At 49.5% G+C, this 19,416-nt stretch overlaps 7 protein-coding genes across 7 annotated transcripts; 4 read left to right on the top strand and 3 right to left on the bottom strand.

Annotated features, from left to right (window-relative positions):
- Nucleotides 1–18: 18 nt before the first annotated feature.
- On the top strand, nucleotides 19–6,167 carry F9C07_2279802 (transporter, ABC superfamily). Its single transcript, XM_071510394.1, has 7 exons — nucleotides 19–2,125; nucleotides 2,186–3,601; nucleotides 3,663–4,301; nucleotides 4,382–5,076; nucleotides 5,193–5,348; nucleotides 5,440–5,506; nucleotides 5,566–6,167. The coding sequence occupies exons 1-3, from the start codon at nucleotides 497–499 to the stop codon at nucleotides 3,897–3,899; spliced, it is 3,282 nt and encodes a 1,093-aa protein (XP_071365919.1). The 5' UTR covers nucleotides 19–496; the 3' UTR covers nucleotides 3,900–4,301; nucleotides 4,382–5,076; nucleotides 5,193–5,348; nucleotides 5,440–5,506; nucleotides 5,566–6,167.
- On the top strand, nucleotides 4,811–6,108 carry F9C07_1584 (putative endosomal cargo receptor). Its single transcript, XM_041288090.2, has 4 exons — nucleotides 4,811–5,076; nucleotides 5,193–5,348; nucleotides 5,440–5,506; nucleotides 5,566–6,108. Exons 1-4 carry the CDS (start codon nucleotides 4,976–4,978, stop codon nucleotides 5,656–5,658), a joined length of 417 nt encoding a protein of 138 aa, XP_041140431.1. The 5' UTR covers nucleotides 4,811–4,975; the 3' UTR covers nucleotides 5,659–6,108.
- Nucleotides 6,168–6,406: 239 nt separating the features above from the next.
- On the top strand, nucleotides 6,407–8,279 carry F9C07_1583 (WD40-repeat-containing domain protein; the record flags this gene model as incomplete). Its single annotated transcript, XM_041288091.1, has 2 exons — nucleotides 6,407–6,526; nucleotides 6,651–8,279. The coding sequence occupies 2 exons, from the start codon at nucleotides 6,407–6,409 to the stop codon at nucleotides 8,277–8,279; spliced, it is 1,749 nt and encodes a 582-aa protein (XP_041140432.1).
- A 372-nt stretch (nucleotides 8,280–8,651) lies between these two features.
- F9C07_2083896 (uncharacterized protein) lies at nucleotides 8,652–12,124 on the bottom strand (the record flags this gene model as incomplete). The annotated part of the gene is made up of 2 exons (XM_071508858.1): nucleotides 11,763–12,124; nucleotides 8,652–11,396 (listed from the first exon to the last, which is right to left on the bottom strand). The coding sequence occupies exons 1-2, from the start codon at nucleotides 11,949–11,951 to the stop codon at nucleotides 8,652–8,654; spliced, it is 2,934 nt and encodes a 977-aa protein (XP_071365918.1). The 5' UTR covers nucleotides 11,952–12,124.
- F9C07_2279798 (putative transporter) lies at nucleotides 12,125–14,440 on the bottom strand. The gene is made up of 6 exons (XM_071510393.1): nucleotides 14,163–14,440; nucleotides 13,852–14,109; nucleotides 13,641–13,794; nucleotides 13,563–13,596; nucleotides 12,836–13,509; nucleotides 12,125–12,780 (listed from the first exon to the last, which is right to left on the bottom strand). The coding sequence occupies exons 1-6, from the start codon at nucleotides 14,376–14,378 to the stop codon at nucleotides 12,437–12,439; spliced, it is 1,680 nt and encodes a 559-aa protein (XP_071365917.1). The 5' UTR covers nucleotides 14,379–14,440; the 3' UTR covers nucleotides 12,125–12,436.
- F9C07_2140035 (putative methionine aminopeptidase) lies at nucleotides 14,441–16,466 on the bottom strand. Its single transcript, XM_071509169.1, has 4 exons — nucleotides 16,210–16,466; nucleotides 16,099–16,129; nucleotides 15,728–16,044; nucleotides 14,441–15,655 (listed from the first exon to the last, which is right to left on the bottom strand). Exons 1-4 carry the CDS (start codon nucleotides 16,345–16,347, stop codon nucleotides 14,984–14,986), a joined length of 1,158 nt encoding a protein of 385 aa, XP_071365916.1. The 5' UTR covers nucleotides 16,348–16,466; the 3' UTR covers nucleotides 14,441–14,983.
- Nucleotides 16,467–18,842, top strand: F9C07_2279796 (putative kynurenine 3-monooxygenase). The gene is made up of 3 exons (XM_041288110.2): nucleotides 16,467–16,973; nucleotides 17,169–17,383; nucleotides 17,447–18,842. The coding sequence occupies exons 1-3, from the start codon at nucleotides 16,850–16,852 to the stop codon at nucleotides 18,638–18,640; spliced, it is 1,533 nt and encodes a 510-aa protein (XP_041140436.1). The 5' UTR covers nucleotides 16,467–16,849; the 3' UTR covers nucleotides 18,641–18,842.
- The last annotated feature ends 574 nt before the right edge of the window (nucleotides 18,843–19,416 follow it).

Below are 19,416 nucleotides of genomic sequence, written 5' to 3'. Positions count from 1 at the left end.
TATGTTCCCTCCCCCCGCCTCTTTTTCTAAAATGTCGGCCAGCTTCTAGAATCGTGGTCGAATTCACCACAGGTCACGTGCACAACGCCCCGGATTTAACGCCGAAGCCCCATTTCTTGGAGTAAAAGTAACGTGAATGCCCCAGGCTGCCAGGCACCCAGCCGGCATGCCAATGCAGGTCCTCCGCCCGCGTCATCGGTGACTTGCGCTACCGTCTCAACCTCTCAACTACATCTCTCCCTGCATCTCACCACCACTCCTTTTGTGCCTTGTTTTTGCTTCTCTTCAGCCTTGTCTTTTGCGAGAAGTTTCTGCATTTCTCTTGCTTTCTATAGATAGCGCCTTTGAACGTCGACTAACAGCATTAATCAATGTCATCTTACCTACTAAGCCCATCTGTCATTTAGTTACTCCGCCCTGGTCACTCCGCTTGACCCGAGGCCCAGATTGCGAGTAAGTGAGGCGACTGCTGTCCGATCTTCATACATCGATCACAATGCGATCAAAATTACCGGTGCAGCTCTACCTAGCCACCCTGCTCTCGTTGTCAGTGTCTGCAGCTGTAGCACAGAGCAACTATTCCGACACCCGTGTTGTGTCTCCGCTTTTCAATGCTTTCGATAAACGCCCCGACGATTGCCCACCATGTTTCAACTGCCAATTAGATGCCTTTCAATGTGCTCAATTTGCTTCCTGCGATAATTTGTCCGGAAAGTGCGTATGTCCTCCTGGGTTTGCTGGCGAGGACTGCTCGAAGCCGACATGTGGATCGTTAGCCGATGGCCATGAGAGGACCCCACGGACAGACAAGTACTGCAACTGCAAAGATGGCTGGGGGGGAATTAACTGCAATGTGTGTCAGAGTGATGACGTTTGTAATGCCATGACGCCTGAAGGCGAAGGTGGTGTCTGTTACAGCCAAGGTGTCACGGTCAAGGAAAATTTTCAGATGTGCGATGTGACCAACCGCAAAATCCTCGATCAACTCAAGGAGAAAAAGCCCCAGGTGACGTTCTCCTGTAAGGCGGAGGATCATAGCTGTAATTTCCAATTTTGGGTGGACCAGGTGGAATCGTTTTATTGTGGTCTAGATACCTGCGAATGGGGCCTGGAAACCACCCACGACCGGAACAGCACTCACTACAAATGCGAGAATATCAGGTGCAAGTGCATTCCGGGCCGCATGCTCTGTGGAGAAGAGGGCTCGATTGACATCGGAGATTTTCTTGACCAGTCCATCCAAGGTCCTGCCTCCTTCACGTCGGTGTCTACCATCGGTGGCAGTGCGAATGACGGCAGCAAGTTCCAGGAACCCGCCATGGATAACTTGATCAAGAGCGTTTTCGGGGACGAAAGTATCTTCTTGAACTGCCAATCTGGAGAGTGCTTGTACAAAACAGATGTACCTGGATACACGCGGCCCGTGAAACAAATCAACACTCCCCTCATCGCTGGAGTTATCGCTGGCTGTGCACTCTTTGTTGTGGCAGTGATTCTGACCGTGTGGTACTTATCTCGCAGATCGTATCGGGGACGTATTCAGTTGCCTCTCTCCGATGATTCGGATGATGAGGCCACCAAACTCTTGACGGATCACAAGCCAGCAGCGCTGTATTGGGATAATGTGTCTTATTATTTGAATGGAAAGGAAATCCTTTCTGGTATTCAGGGTGTCTCCCAGCCGGGCCAGATTACAGCCATCATGGGGGCTTCAGGTGCGGGAAAAACGACATTTCTTGATATTCTTGCTCGAAAAAACAAGCGGGGTGCAGTCCGCGGTGACTTTTATATCAACGGAGAAAAAGTCAATGATCATGACTTCAAGAGCATGATAGGATTCGTCGATCAGGAAGACACCATGCTCCCTACCCTGACTGTACATGAAACGATCCTGACGAGCGCACTACTGCGGCTCCCCCGGGACATGAGCCGAGCAGCCAAAGAGCAGCGAGTGTTTGAGGTTGAAAAGCAGCTTGGCATCCATCATATCAGGGACCAGCTAATCGGCTCAGAAGAAGGGAAAGGCCGTGGTATCTCTGGTGGCGAGAAGCGCCGAGTGGGAATTGCCTGCGAACTGGTCACTAGCCCTAGCATTCTCTTCCTGGATGAGCCCACTAGCGGACTGGTAAGACAAGAAATATTTCGAATAACTTAACACCCAGCGATTGTTGACATACTTGAATAGGACGCTTTCAATGCATTCAATGTTGTTGAATGTCTGGTGACCTTAGCGAAGACTTACAATCGGACCGTCATCTTCACTATTCATCAACCGCGATCCAACATCGTTGCTCTATTCGACCGACTTGTTCTCCTGGCACATGGGAAGACAGTATACTCGGGTCCTTTTTCCACATGCCAGCAGTACTTCGACAATTCTGGATATTCTTGCCCTCCTGGATTCAATATTGCTGATTATCTCGTGGATCTCACGATGCATGCCAGTGTTACCCGGTCCCATACCGACGAGGTCGTATCCCCGTTGTTAGACGTGCGCTCAGACCCACCCAAGACTGCATCAAGCAGCTTGCGGGCTGTCAAGTCAGTGGCTAGTGCATCAAACGCAAGTATCGAGGATAATTCCAGTAGCACACTGGAAGCAAATCGAAGACCGAAAAATGGACGCCGCGTCTCTCTCAAGCAACGCCAAGATAAGCAACTCTATTCCCGCAAGAAAGATCGTGAACGCCCCGCCACCCCCAAAACAGATGAGGAAGATGTAGTTGATGTGACGGAGAACCCCCAGCAGTGGTTACGCCTCTCTCGCCAACAGGGCAATGTTCCACCCCAGATCCTCGACGACCCTGACGAGTTACCTCCAATTGCACCAGGTCAAACCGATCTCGATATCTTGGTTGCGAATTATACCAGCTCAGACGTTGCTCGTTCCGTGAATGATGAAATCGTAGCAGCCGTTCAGAATGCTCGTACCGCGAATGGTTCGGCCAACTCAGACATCCTCTTAGGCGCCCCTACTAGTACACCCAAGAGCTATGCTAGGGTCGGCCTGCTCCGGCAGTTTCTCATCCTGTCTCAGCGAACTTGGCGGAACCTATACCGGAATCCTATGTTAATGCTAACCCATTATGCTATCTCTATTCTGCTCGCTGTGCTGTGCGGATACCTGTTCTATGGATTGACGGACGATATCAAGGGGTTTCAAAATCGTCTGGGCCTTTTCTTCTTCATCCTCGCCTTGTTTGGATTCAGTACACTCACTAGTCTCACGGTTTTCTCAGCAGAGCGACTCCTGTTTGTCCGTGAACGGGCGAATGGCTACTATCACCCTGTTACGTACTTTGCGGCCAAGGTGGTATTCGACATCGTGCCTCTGCGCCTACTGCCCCCGGTGATCATGGGAGTGATCGTGTATCCCATGACTGGGCTGATCCCAGCATGGCCAGAGTTTCTCCGGTTTATCTTAGTACTTGTTCTCTTCAACCTCGCAGCTGCCAACATCTGTCTCTTCATCGGTATCGTTTTCCGCGATGGAGGAGTGGCCAATTTGATTGGCAGTTTGGTGATGCTATTCAGTCTATTATTTGCTGGTCTGTTACTCAACCACGATGCAATTCCTAAGTCCGCTTTGTGGCTGCAAACCGTAAGTTTATAGATACTCGAGCTTCCTGGAGGTAGGATACAAAAAGCTAACCATACCCTAGTTGTCCATCTTCCACTACGGCTTCGAGGCCTTGATTGTCAACGAAGTGACGTTCCTTACGCTGATCGACCATAAGTATGGGCTGGACATTGAGGTCCCAGGGGCCTCCATCCTGAGCGCTTTTGGGTTCGATACTTTGGCGTTTTGGAAGGATGTTATTGGGCTGGGTATAATCTCCGGCGCATTCATCATGATTGCCTACGGAGCAATGCATGTTTTCCTCATTGAGAAGCGGTAGTCGCGTAATGAATGCATCACGCCATTCTCGCCTCTTGCGCCTCGTCTAATTTACGTTCGGCGAGACTAGTATTATCCCCGGCTCTTATTGTTTGTTGTTGATTGGTGACAAGATACTGTATCATGTTCTTATACCTTTTTCTCCCACTCTTGGTTTGATTTTTTTTTTTTGATTTTTTTTTTCTGCCCTCCATCTATATCATGTTCATCTAGCCCCTGTCTTAATGCCCGTTGAGGGGTAGAGACGATTCTCCGGAAGTGTATATATGCCCATATGAGGAATGAGAATTATTACGCCGACCCCAAAGTAGTAGAAGACTCCAGATGCGGATGGAAGCACGTGTCTCCCCCACGTCATCGTGCGGGTTTCATATGAGGGGCAGTTTTATCATTATATATGATACTATTAATTGATTATTATTTTATTTTAGTCCAGATTGTGTAAATTGGAGCATGCATAATGGATGTGAAAGCAGACTATACCTTGAGTATGGTTTGTTCTATGTAGGTAGCTGGCAAGCATGCTCCTTTGGAGTGTTGACTTGAGAGACTCCGCTTCTGATAAGTAGTAAAACTAATCGTGGACTGAGGCATCCCACAGCGATATCGCATCCGACCTCTATGTATGGATTTTATTATTAATACCAGTCTTATCGGTAATGGTTCCTTTCTATACCTACTACTGCGTAGTGTCCTTACAGTATCTACGTACTCTGTACTGTATGGATGTATGTACATGTACATACTATGATCGATGGGTAGTTGTCCATATGTTTTTTTACCATACGAGACTAGTGTGTATTGACTACTCCAGACGCTCTCACCGCCCACACCGAGTCCGAAATCCAATCCAATCCAATCGCCTTCTCCAGCCTCGACTTTCCACTTCTCCAATATATCTTCACGTCGTCTGCTACCGGGTGTCTTCCCCTCTAACTTACTCCTTCTGAAGTAGCCGATCTTCCCCTCCGAACCACTGAGAGCGGCTATAACTACCTTCGTCCTCTTCTCTCTCTTTTCCTTTTCTCTCGAGCTCCTAAGACATTCCCCGAACATAATCTCTCGAGTCTGCCCAACATGTCCGGCGAAGCGTGGCTCTACCTGTTGGCGGTGTTGATCAACGCCGTCAACTTGTTTCTGCAGGTGTTCTTCACCATTATGTATAGCGATCTGGAATGGTACGTTGCTATCCCCTCCCTTGCTTGTGGGCATTAAGGTTGGAGGAGCTCCAACCTCTAAACCACTAAGCGATTGCGACAAAATGACGGAGCTAACCCGCCTTTCTTTCCCGCAGTGACTACATCAACCCTATTGACCTCTGCAACCGTCTCAACGCCTACATTATCCCCGAAGCCGCCGTCCATGCCTTCCTTACCTTCTTGTTCGTAATCAATGGCTACTGGCTTGCGATCTTGTTGAACCTGCCCCTGTTGGCATTCAATGCCAAGAAGTACGTCCTCAATTCTCATTTCTATAATGAGAACAATAATCAAAGGAGCTACTCATGAATGGTGATACTAACAGGACATTGTACTATTTAGGATTTACGATAACGCGCACCTTTTGGATGCGACCGAGATCTTCCGCAAGCTCAACGTACACAAGAAGGTCGGTTGCTCGGGATTTACGTCATCACTCACTCGGAATGCCAGCTGACCGATTATCAGGAATCTTTCATCAAACTAGGTTTCCACCTTTTGATGTTTTTCTTCTACTTGTACAGTATGATCGTTGCTTTGATCCGCGACGAATCTCATTGAGTTCGTGACGCGATGGAGCATGCGATGCGCGGTGGCCGTTCTGGCCGAAGTATCGCGTGATGCGCTGTTTCGTCTTGCGATAAGTAAGGCTGGATCGAGCATGATAATCCTCTCCGGCGCGGTACCTGGACGCGCCCATGTCGCCAATATGGGCCTGCCCATTCTAGCGATCTCGGCGCTCCGCCGGTATGCCGGAGCATGCAATGGGAGATGGACGAAATGTAGGATATGCCTATGACAAGGAATCTGACGACGGGTTGGGGTGATGATCAATCTTTTGGTATAACGACTTAGACTGGGATGGTGAATGAAAAACTGCATCGCTGCGATGCAGTTCAATTGAGATATTTTGCGTGTATTGATTTTACGTTGCGACTGTATTCCTTGATGTCTGATGTGCTGTATATACCACCACTCAAGCAGTGTGCCAATGAAGAGCGTACGATACCCTTGCTGTGCCATTGTAATATCAATCGAACTCTGTATGCCTATCCATACCAAATGATCGTTGTAAAAGTGGTGTGGAATGGGCAGAGCGCCGGTGGTGTAGAAACGGCAGTGTTCGCAGTGGGACACTCGCCGCCCGAAAAATTAGACTCGCCGCCTTTGTAACTTAGCTTATCCAACTACTGCCGTGCTTTTGCCCTTCTTGTTCCTAACCTTTCCAGCGCAACTGAGAATCCCCCTATCCCGCGTTCTCTTTTGCAAAAAAAAAGAAAATAAAAGCAAAATCACATAGTCGTGCATCATGGCGTCGCTATTAGGTGCTGACTACGAGTCTAGCGACGATGAGACCGCGCGCCCCCAGTCTCAAACTACCGTGCCAACAGCGACTAAGATTGTCGCAGCGCCTGAAGTAAATACAGAGGTTTGGTCCCTGAAATTTCTCCTTCTGTCCTCTCTTCGCTTTGTGTATGCGTCTTTTAGTTATTCTATAACTTCACGCTCAACCGTTGCTTGTTAGGGTCATGTGATATCTAACAATTGTATAGGACCAAGCACATATGCAGATGATGCTTGCTAATACATCCTCCCAAGCTCTGACCTACAATGCAACATATGACGATCTCTCCCGTCCCAACCAGGGTCCAGCGAATCCGTTTAAGCCTGATGGCCCCGCGAATGGACTCAAACGCAAGAACGTGCCTACGGGGTACGCAGAAGAAGCAGCAATTAGCGCAGCCACCTTCGCCACGCAACACCGCACATTCCAGAGCTTAGGATACACACGCAACCCCGGACTACCGGGCCAGTTTGTGGGAGACCTGGACCGGGCGGCACAGTATGGAGGCCGGGATATCGTACAGATGAAGCCGTCGAAAGAGGTATCGGCAGCCTTGCGGGCCAAAAGGCAAAGGAAGGGTGATTCGAGCATTGTCGAGGGTGAAGGCGCTTATCTGGGGCCGTGGGCGAAATATAAGGATGATGACCATATGTATCAGGAAGCGGAGGCGGCCGAAGACCGAGAACTTGCCAGTGACGAGGAGTACGTGGAGGAAGAGGAAGAGGAGATCGCCCCAGCTCATATGCCTGCTATGAGCAAGCAATCGACAGACTACCAGGACGATTCGTCCAAGGTGGAAACTACCGAGTTCCACGGATCCGAGCAATTCGACTACTTGGGCCGGACTTACATGCATGTACCGCAAGACCTGGATGTGGACCTCAGGAAGGAGGTTGGAAGTGTCAAGAACTTTATCCCGAAGAAACTCATCCACACCTGGAAATCACATACTAAAGCCATCACATCCCTTCGTTTCTTCCCTCAGTCCGGCCATCTCTTACTATCGTCTGCAGCGGACGGCAAGGCCAAGATCTGGGACGCATTCCATTCGCGCGAGCTTCTGCGCACTTTCTCTGGTCACTCCAAAGCTATCACCGACACAGATTTCCATCCCACCGGGAAAACGTTCCTCACAGCATCCTACGACCGCCAGATCAAACTCTGGGACACCGAGTATGGCAAGTGCCTTGGTCGTTTCTCTACCGGCAAGACGCCACACGTCGTTCGGTTCAACCCCGGTGCGGATCACTCTCACGAGTTCCTGGCCGGTATGTCTGACAAGAAGATCGTGCAATTCGATACCCGCTCCGGCGAACTGGTCCAAGAATACGACCACCACCTAGCAGCAATCAATACCATCACCTTCGTTGACGAGAACCGTCGCTTCATCTCCACATCTGACGACAAATCCCTCCGCGCCTGGGAATACGGCATCCCCGTCCCGATCAAGTTCATTGCGGAACCATACATGTTTGCCCTCACACGGGCAGCACCCCATCCAAACGGCAAGTATGTCGCCTTCCAATCCGGCGACAATCAGATCGTCGTCTACGGCGCCACGGATAAATTCCGCCAAAATCGAAAGAAGAGCTTCCGCGGCCATAATAACGCTGGTTACGCCATTGACCTCAAGATCTCTCCCGATGGTCAGTTCATATGCTCCGGCGACAGCGCCGGATACGTATGCTTCTGGGATTGGAAGACCGGGAAAATGTACCACAAAATTATGGCGAGCGGCAAGGAAGGCGGTGCGACGACTTGTCTTGACTGGCATCCTCAAGAGACGAGTAAGGTCGTCACTGGTGGATTGGATGGTGTGATTAGATACTGGGATTAGATTAGAACTTCTTTTTGTCCTCACTTTCTGTTTCCTTGCTGTGGTGAAATTGATACCAAGACGATGGCTGTACCTCTTCAACGCCGTTCATATCATCCTATATTGTATGTACTTACATATCTTTATCATGGGCACGGGTGTTTGGACTGTCCCAGGAACACCTGGAAGCTATAAAGATCGGAATTATAATAGCTAAATGCAGTAGTATAAAGCCCTGATCCACGTCAGAAAACCGATCGGATTAAAGTCTACTTCATGGGTTTTCTCCATATTTCACAATTAATATACACGAACAAATGTCAGGTACGTCCATTTGCGCTCCCTCGATTACGAAGATGACAAATGGAGGAAGACAGAGCAGGGATGTCACAGCTAGAAGCTAGCCATCTCGATCCAGCTAGCTACGAAAGCCAACCTCCGTCCCCGATCTGCGGCCATACGATGCGAGAATTCCTCGAAGCTAAGCTTGGCGCCTGTGCCTCCTCGTTCTTTCGCTTCGCGTTCGACACGATTGAGATAGGCCCAGCGTGAAAGAATCAGTGGAGACGGGGGCATGGTGGGACCATCTCGAGGTGGAAGAGTGGAAGTGGAAGCAGGGGGTAGAGGTTGGATTGGTGAGGGAGAGAGTTTGGGAGCCGTTGCTTCCGCTTCGGGGGAGGAGGCGGCTATTGATGGTGGTGCTGGGAATGAGGTTGTACCGTTAGGTTGAAGGCGAAGTTCGGCAGGAAGGGATTGTGGGAAGGTAGAGTGTGTTGGGGAAGCGTTATAAACATTAGATTGTAGCCCAGAGGTATCGCGTAGCTCCTGGGTATCTTCATTTGGACGGTGATGTGGCAATGTAGGGTCAAACTCAGATTCAACAGATGGTGACTGACTCCGTTCTGATACTGGGGATCCCGGTGATGGAACAGCTGGCGCAAAATCCGGCTCTTCCTGTTGGGACTCGGCTGGATCCTCTCCGGGATCAGCGAGGTGAGTTGGTCGTACATCGTCGTCCGGGAGTCGCAATTCAGGTGACGGAGGAGCAAGTACGGGACCGTCCCGGACGGGCTCCAAAGGCGGGCTCCCGATAGAATATCCCGCCCGTTCAAGCAGTTCTTCGAGTGGCCTGTCACCGAAGGGGTTATGCAAGGAAGACTCCGGTTCCTCTTTGACCTCGTCGTCTACAGGCCGCCCATCCCGTCGGGCGAAATGCTTCCCGGCATCCATCTGCTCTACCAGCTCAATTTCTCGGGCCCACATTTTGCGCTCAGTGCGCGTCCGGTAAACTTCCATGAGCAGGTCTTCCTTAGGCTTGAACAGTATATCAAGCAGTTCGTTAAATCCTTGTTGTGTTACTTGATATAGGATTTCCTTGCCAACGTCCCTTTCTACTTCAGGGATTTCAAAGCCTCCCCACCGCTCACCAACAAGTATACTGCGTGAGGATGTCGATGGATTTGACCTCACGTCATAGTCATCAGTAATGTCGTCCTGGAACCGCACTTTGGATGAAGAACGGGAACGAGGAGATGGCGGATGTGACTCAAACTCGGGATGTTGGTCATGGAGGTCATCCTCAACCGATACATCATCCGCGTCTGAATCAGTCTCGTAGCCTTCAGGCGCAGCGGCGCCATCTTCTTCATCGGTGTAGAATGCCCTTCGCCGCCACCGCTCATCGATTCCATATCTACGAGCTGCATCCACTCGTCTATCATCGTCGTCAAACATTCTGTGGTACACAGCAGTGCCGATCCGAGCCCTGTCAACTGGGTCAGTGACCTCTGATAGGGGTACATAGGCCCCAAGAGCCGTCACAATATCCTCATCCCGGATATGTTCGGCCGGAGGCCAGCGGTCAGTAGCAACCGACGAACTAGAGCCATCAGAGCTGCTGGCATCATCCACGTTTTCGCCTCCGGACCTACCTTGATCAGGTAGCCGAACGGATGGAAACAGTGGTCGGATACTTCCGTATCGACTCCTAACAGCAGCGTCACCAACGACGGCATGTCGATCACCAGTGTCGGTCCCGTCGGGGCGTAAGATACCTTCGTTGTCTACGATTTCCATGTCTCCTTCATGATTGACGCGCTTGCCTTCTCCGGTTCTAGACACCTCTCCTGCAGGGATGCTGCCAGGAAATGCAGAGCTGATTGGCTGGCTCCCCAGAACAACATCTCGTGCACCGCCCTCTAAGAAGTCATCTTCCATGCCAGCCACCATGTCTCGTGTTAATTCTCTGCTGAGAGCGTAGTATGCCCGGAATACCCGTAAGAAGTCCTTCCGTTCCACGTAGCCGTCGCCATCAATATCATAGCCACGGAAGACACGGCGCAGCCTCTCGTCATTGCTCTTATTATTAAGGCTTGCAAGGCCTTTCAAGAACTCTTCAAACCCAATTAAACCATCACCATTCGTATCATAGAAAGCAAACATTCGATCATAGATAAGGCTTGGAGGCGGTGGACGGATAGATGTGTTGGGCACAAAGCATCGATCAAAAGTTTTGCGGTCAATCGCCATATACAGTTTGTTAGGGTCATCCGCCCATTCGTGGTTTGCCAGACAACGAAATTGATCCCAAAGAGCGTCCAACTCCGTGTTCTCAAAGTTGGTATCCTTCATCAGGCGTTTGGCCAGGGATCGATTTAGGCTGCGGGGAAGCATGGCAGGCTTTCCGGGATACCAAACAGGCTGGGACTGTCGGGGGTTCCCCAGGAAAGGAGCCGGGATCCGTACTTTGTAAAATAAATGGGTCTTGATGTGAACCTGCATCGCCTCACATGTCTCACAGAGATCGTAATCGATGCAGTTTGCGCATCGGTACCGAATGCCTTGGATCGGCATAGCGCCACAACTGTTACACGTCACTCCTCTGTGAATATAACCATCTCTCCGTGCTTGATCCTCGGCGATATGATAAAGTAGGTTGAGCAGGTTCTGGCCTTCCCTCGACGGAGAGGTGTCATTGTGCCCTTCGCGCCAGGAAAAGACGCTCTGATCATCAACGACTGTCTCCCCGCCATCCATATTCTGCGCGGGCGAGGATTCATCGGGGAAAGTAGAAGTAGACAAGGTAACCCTCTCCCCGTTCTGCCGACGACGACGCAATTCTTCCCCGTAGTTGCTGTCCTCATTGAACCGAGCCAAGGCCCTCTCGATCCCTGCACGCGAGATCCCACGCCGTTGAAGCTGCTCCGTCAAATAGTTCCTTTCCGGACTCCCCTCCTCCAAAGTATGCGCTGGCGGGAAGTCCAAAGCGAGAAATGATTCCAGAAACGTGTCTTCCATCATCTCGCGCATCCGCTCCGCATGAGCCTGGGGAACGCCGACTTCCTCCATGAGCTGATCCCGGGTCGCGAGCAACGACGGGAGCAACCCACTTTCCACACGTCGGCCATCTTCTGTTTCTATGCGAAATGTACCATATACTCCGTTCTGGCGCTCTAGTTGCTCAAGGTGTGCGATGGCTCGAGATGAAGGAGTTTCGACGGGTACAATTTCCGATCGTCTCCTTAAACCTCGCGGGCGGCGTATAGTCCTTCGGCGACGTAAAGATGGCTGGGATGAGGAAGAGATGATAAGATTGTTGATGTAGACAAGAGCGTAGGCCGCTGCGACACCAGTGAGTAGGTAGAGAATAGGACGATACCGTGACAAGGCCGGCCTTGGTTGAGATCCCGACATAGCGGTGTTTGTAACGGCGAAAGAGCTATGGGCTATTGAATTGGGTCATTCTCATCGTGAATGTGTGATGATATCTGGAAAGGAGCGTGCAAAAGGAAGAAAACCACAAACAATGAGAATGTCAGCGTTGGAAGCCGAAGGTGGGAGAGTATAAGTTGATTGGGGAAGAGTTGGAGGCGGAATACCAAATGTTCGTTAAATAAATGACCGCCTTCGGAGTTGCAGTAAGTTAAGTATTTAATTTATGTTGTTTTTACACGACATTACCATCTCCAACCATCAATCTTCTAACGTCTGTATGTTCCCTATATACTGTCGTAATCATGATAAGTCACAGAAATAGTAGCAGTGCTGGGCGATTGTCGTACCCAGTTGCCTTGTAAATATGTCTTTGGCGGTTGCAATATACTCTTATTTTTGGGGGCACATGTCGTGTCAGCGCAACCATCCAACATCGCTTGGTTATTCTCTGTTGAAAGCCCAGTTCACCGATTCAGCTTCTTTTCACGCATAAAGAAGCTGCTGATAAGGGCAAAGAACACCACAGCAATCATGAATGCAAAGCCTTTATTCATAGCCCATCCGTAACAGCCCCGAACCACTTTCGCAACACTCGGATCAAGGGTCTTAATATAGTCGAGGCTCTGACGCACGCCGTCAACGATACGGTCAATATCCTTGCTGTCGCGCAATGCAGACCTCAGCCGGCCCCGAAGAATCTGCTGGACCACTGTTGAAGATAGAGACAAGCCTATCACTGAGCCTAGGGACCGGAAGAGGTAAGAACATGCCGTCACTACTGCCTGGTCTTCGGGCGTCGAATTCGAGACTGCAAACGAGGTCAGAACAACTCCATTGATCGCAAATGTGTCTCGTTCACTTACTGAGGCAGATCAACGTCGACGTGACACCGATGCCGTTTCCAAAACCCGAAAGTACCATTCCCATGATCATCGGTACAAGACTTTCCGTGGCACCGCCAGAGAAAAGGAAGATCGTTGTGACTCCTAGTGTGAGTAATGAATATGCCGCCACTGTCAGCCAGTAAAATTTCCCGGTCCATTTCATGACAAATCCGGCAAACAGCGACCCAGAAACGCCGGCCAGAATACTAGGTAGAAGACGTAGCCCAGCAACAGTAGCAGACACACCATCTACGGCTTGGAAATAGAGTGGGATGTAGAACAGGGCTGCCAACCAACCCCCGAAGCTGAAAAAGTTACAGCCGTAACTAGAAAAGAATGTTCGGTCAAAAATAATGTGACCAGGGGCAAATGGTTCCGCTGCGTAGAAGACCTCGACCACAACGAAGAGCACGAATAAGATAGCCGATACACTCAACGAGATAATGGTTACCGGTATGGTCCAGGACACATTGCTACCGCGGTCAAGACCAAGGAGAAAGCCAAGGACCGCCCCAACGAGAATAATCGCTCCTGGAAAATCAATACGACGGAGCTTGTCCTTCCAATGACTATTTTCCTGCGGTGGCAATTTCAGTATGATAGAAACCGCTGTGAAAGCAAGAACACATATGGGTGCTTGAGCAATGAAAGCCCTATGAAATGAATCAGAAGCAAGCATCTTTTTACATTGGCAGAGAAGCCATACCAGCGCCAACCAATGTAGTCTGCCAATATACCACCTGCACGAGGAATAACGTTAGTGGTTATCGATCAATCATAACGCTTGCCTTACCGAAAGGTGCTCCAATTCCAGATCCAGTAGCATATATAATATTGATTATACCTTGCCAGACACCTCGATCTCGGAGCGGAACGATATCACTTAGTAGAATGCTGACAACAGTGGTCATACCTCCTCCCCCAATGCCTTGGAAAACCTATCCTCCCATAAGCCACCCCATATTCCCAGTCATGTAAGATCGTCGTATACTTACGCGAGCAGCAATCAATTGGTGAATATTCTGTGCTAGACCGCAAAACAAGCAGCCAGTGCCAAAGATAGCATAGGCCCATAACAGACATGCCTTGCGGCCAAAGATATCACTCAGTTTTCCATATAGCGGCTGGAACGACGTTAAGGTTAGAAAGTACGAAGTGGCAATCCAGCTTGTCAGATTGAGCGCATGAAGATCGCTACCAATCTGCCCATAACTGGCCATGATAATAGTCTGGTCGGCTGCAGATAGGAAGACCTGGCATATATTAGCACAGGCATACATGTGCATGCGGGAAAACGAGCCCATACGCCAATTGAAATCGCAGGAAATATATAGCTCAGCCTTGGGTTTGACTCTATCACGTCCTTGCCCAACTCTTCCTGTGAATCACCACCATTCTGCCCTACCGATTTGGGGTCGCGCAAACCAGAAATGGCACCGTTTGAAGGGTGGTGGGCAGCATTGCTATTGACTTGCGGACCTAGCAACGGGGACGTCTCTGTAGGTGTCCTTTCTGGGGCCATGATACTTACTTCACCAGTCCCACAGACCAAGGATTAGATAGCGTCAATCGAGACAATACACAGTACAAGGAGAAGCGATAGCTCCACCGCAACTATACTGCCGGTCTCGGGCAAATGTTTAGGTCACGTGTGATAAGCAACCCCACTGGGCTTACAAATTATATCGCAAAGGGTACATTTTCATTGGATCATTCGGCTCTCGGCCCTGAATGGAACCAAAAGATTTGAGCCGATAAAGTTCAATACCAAGTCCTCGGGAGCGGTAGTGAGATCACGTGGGCAGGAATGTTTACTATGTAGATGTCCTGATTAACTTTTATAAATGGATAACTTTCAGGTTGAGATAGGCAAGATCATCATCATAGGTTCGCAAAGATTGATTTAAAAGCTATTTTCTAACGAACACGCTCTCGGTGGCATTGAGTACATTATTTTAGTTGGCGACATCCATCCTCGATACAACTTGTGTCTACTTGTTGTTGGGCAGCTAAAAGGGTCTCCAAGCGAACATATGTGGGCGCCGTGCCCTGATGGAATTCTTGGTAGTATGAACAGTGGTATTCGCTAGCCTCAACCCCTCTACTGTCATTTCTAACATCTTCAGCTCATGCCTCGGTTTTCGCCTCACTGGGCTCTTCAACTGTTGGCATGGGGATAGGTCCGCCAGGAGAATCTGGTAGACGAGCAGTCAGTACCTCAACACCATCTTCCGTCACCAGAAGTGTGTGTTCGAATTGGGCAGACAGAGATCCATCGGCAGTGGTGCTGGTCCAGTCATCAGGCCATGTACGGTCCCTGTGGGTACCAATATTGATCATGGGCTCAATTGTAAAACACATGCCAGGCTTTGCGGTTCCCACCGCCTTGTTCTTCGCGTAGTGAGGAACATTAGGAGCGCAGTGGAACAGCTGGTTGATGCCGTGACCACAGTAGCTCTTGACCACACTGCAGTTACGGCTCTTCGCATGCTTTTCAATGACGTTTCCTGGGTCTCTGAACAGCATACCAGGCTTCACCAACTCAATTGACTTATCCAAACACTCCCGAGACGTCTCTACTACTCGAACAGCATCTGGGTTTGACCGAGCCTTGTCTCCAACATAGTAGGTTTCGTTAAGATCACCATGGAAGCCATTATGATACAATGTAACGTCGATGTTGATAATGTCGCCGTCTTCAAGTGGGCGCTGGTCAGGGATACCGTGACAGATAGTCTCATTGATCGACGTGCAGACAGACTTGGGGAAGTGCATATAGTTCAGCGGCGATGGGTAGGACTAGACGCAATTCAGTATTACAAGACGTGGGCAAGCTCACAATTCACTCCTCAGATCAAGACGGCCACTTACATTGCGCTCGACACAGGCTTTATGAACCACCTCATCGAGGTAATCGGTCGTGATACCAGGCTTCAGTTCCCGGGCGGCAATATCCAATACCTCACGGGCCAGGCGGCAAACCTTTCTCATACCTTCCTGCTCCTCCTTGTTCAGGATAGTAATGTTATGCCGGCCGATAAACTTCTGCTCTGATCGAGGAATACCGTCCTTAGCATAATCAGGGTGAGGGATAGTTTTAGGCACTGTTCTCCGGGCCGAAAGTGGGTAGACGGGTCGCAAAGAGCCAGTGAAAGGGTAGGCTGGGTAAGGATTAAATAGGCCGGTGGCTGGATCTGGTTCAGAAACTACTTTTGGCGGGAACAGGTTGGTGAGGATATTACTCTTTGCTTTATGAATGGTCTTGTGCTCGCTCTACAACAACGTTAGTATACACGCAGAGTAGAAAGGAGAGTTAAGTACGTGGACCCTACAGGTCACGCTAGGCAGCCTACCCAACTCCGTTTAAAACAGTCCTGTGAACAAAAGAAGCTATCTGTGCCCTGTTTAAGACATGTCGGACACTGCAGAGTCCCCGCGATCTTGTCGCAATCCACTCCCATACATTTCCGAGGCGCGGTTTCCACTGCCATGCTGTAAGAAATAGATAGGGAAAAAGCTCGAAGGGGAAAATAGCGCAATCAATGCGAAACAAAGTCGAATTGGGGTATCCTATGCGGATAAAAGGTTGCGAGAGGTAGGAAAAATTGGGCAAATCCCCCGCGGATACACCCGTCGGATTAATCGGTCGAGTCTCGGCCCAGAAGGGACTATTCCTAGTGCGGCAAGGCTGTTAACCGTACCCGGCTTAGTTTATCTACTATCTAGGGTCATTAAGCGCACCTTGGCGCGCGGCTTGATATCATGTGATACTTATGAGAACGAAAATTTAAGCGTAGAAAGTATGGATGGCGCAACCAACGCTGGTTGTCATTGGGGAGAAATCGTCCGATGCCACTCACGTGGAAATCACGTGAGGCAAAGTTCTATCCATGAGCCATAGTGATTGATAATATAAGGGTGAATGATTTTTCTGTTTCGAAGAGAAGCAGAGTACGCTTCATTCAATAGACCTCCTTCTGTTTTACAGTCATCATGGCACAGGAACCTCCGAGGAAGCAGAAGGTAGTCATTGTAGGTGCCGGTCCGGTCGGATCTCTCGCAGCCCTATATGCTGCCGCTAGAGGTGATGATGTTGAAGTGTATGAACTACGTGGAGGTGAGCCTACATTCATGACGTGCCCATGCTGTATCGTGCGATATCTACTCTAAGAGAATATGAGTCTCTCGACTCGGAATTGATTTCCTTTTCGCTGGAATGACATCATCATCTGATATATGATACTATATCCACATGCATCATCATAGATGTCGATTGAGGATCTTTTTGCTCACGCTGTGGAGTAACTTGCAGACCTTCGTGATCCTACTACGATTCCTTTGAATTTCACCAAGTCTATCAATCTCGCTCTGTCCGAACGAGGTATCTCGTCCCTCAAGGGCTCAAATCGAGATGGCATGATTGAGAAGATTCTCAACGATGCAATTCCGATGCATGGTCGTATGATCCACGGCAGAGACGATGGGAAGCTCTGGGAAGCTGCGCAGGCATACGACGTTCATGGTCAAGTTAGTACTTACATGACTGATGCTTGAGGATTTCGTGAAGAGCGGTATCTAACGGGCTCATAGGCCATCAACTCAGTAGACAGGAGCACGCTGAACAATGCCCTACTTGATGAGCTGGAGCGGACACCGAATGTCAAACTGTTTTTCAATCATAAACTAACAGGAGCTGATTTCCAATCAAACCGAGCATGGTTCGAACGTCGAGCCCCAGGGGATACTCCCCTTCCTGGCTCCTCCAACCGTGTCCCTGAGATCGAAGTAAGCTTTGACTACATGATCGGCGCAGATGGTGCCCACTCCGCCTCGAGGTATCATATGATGAAGTATTCTCGAGTAGACTACCAACAGGAATACATCGACACTCTGTGGTGCGAGTTTCGGATCCCACCATCGGACACCGGTGACTTCCGCATCTCGCCAAACCACCTGCATATCTGGCCCGGAAAGGAGTTCATGTTCATCGCTCTTCCGTCGCCTGACAAATCATTTACCTGTACTCTGTTTGCTCCAGCCGCCCACTACGCGCAACTGGAGAGCTCACCGCAGAAACTGTTCCAATCCTTCGATGCTAACTTCCCCGGTGTTTCCCCGGATCTGATCACCCCTGAAGATCTGCAAGAGCAATTCAAAGAAAACCCTCATCTCCCCCTGATTAGCATTAAAGCCAAGCCTCACCATTATGGCTCCAACATCGTCATTGTCGGAGATGCTGCTCACGCCATCCTCCCATTCTATGGGCAAGGTCTCAACGCAGGTCTTGAAGATATCCGGGTCCTGTTCGATTTCTTGGATAAGCACGACGCCTTTGATCTAAACGCAAGTCTCACGGCTCTCCGTGAATCGCGCCGAGCAGCATTTCAAGCATACACCGATCAACGTACGGCAGATGCGCACGCCATCAATGACCTCTCCAAACAAAATTACCTTGAGATGCGCTGGGGAGTGAAGACCCCACTGTACAAAATTCGTAAGTCAATCGAGGAAGCACTCGATCTCTACGTGCCTAGCCTTGGCTGGAAGACCCAGTATGCTCGCGTCAGCTTCAGTACACAGCGGTACTCGGACGTCGTCAAGGTGGTACACAGACAAGGCAGGATACTCGGCTACGGATTTGCATCTGCCGTCATCTCAAGCATAACTATTGCTGGAATACTAGCTTGGAAGATACCAGGCCGGCTTTCACCGCTACCTGCATTACAATCTACAGTCCAACTTTTAGGTCATGTTTGGACGAAGATATCGCCTAAAAACACATGAGGTGGATGCCTAGAGTTCTTCCATCCAAGATATGTTCTGTTAAGTAAATACGGTTTCTCCTGTTTTGCCTGCCTTCACGACTCAGCGTCTGTCTTGCTTATAGAGATGAACTTTGGATATAGTTGAGATTTTCTTTTTTTAAACGTGTTGCGCGGATGATAGATGATAGAGCATAGAATTCAACTCCTGTCCCAATAATCAGATGTATTCCTCGTCCCGGCCTTCCCCTAAGTTTTTCGCCTGATTCGAGAAGAACATGGGTTGCATGATGTTGTTACCTAGTAATCATGGATAACCATACTAACCAGAGGTTCGATGCAACCCTCGAGTGCAAGTTTAACCAATGGTGCCACAGAATCACGCTTTCCCCAGACCTCGGAAAATGCATAGTCTACGAATACGGGCTGTAAGTGCAGCCATCAAATTATCAGTATACCCTTGGCATTTTTTTTTTTTTTTTTTTTTTTGGTCGGGCCCTGAGCTAGCCACTTCTTTTTCTTGTTGTTGGCATGACGGATCCTTTCTCTTTTCTCGCTTGCCACTCACTGTGTATGTGTGTAGCTCAGTCGGGCGCATTATAAGCAGAGTTGATCAGGAAATGTGACGTAATCACGCATTTCCCCTTCGTTCGGTGACAATAAAGAGAGCCCGGGAAGACGCATCCCACCGTAGTTTGATTTGTAGGAAAGTGTATTGTCACTGTTGTCCTTTGGGTCAAGCGGGACACGTCTGTAATTTGGGCCACCATGGAAATAGCACATCGGATTGAAAAATCA

This window comes from Aspergillus flavus, chromosome 1, assembly GCF_009017415.1.
Source record: "Aspergillus flavus chromosome 1, complete sequence".
NCBI classification, from domain to species: Eukaryota; Fungi; Ascomycota; class Eurotiomycetes; order Eurotiales; family Aspergillaceae; genus Aspergillus; species Aspergillus flavus.
This window is presented reverse-complemented; position numbering and strand designations above follow the sequence as displayed.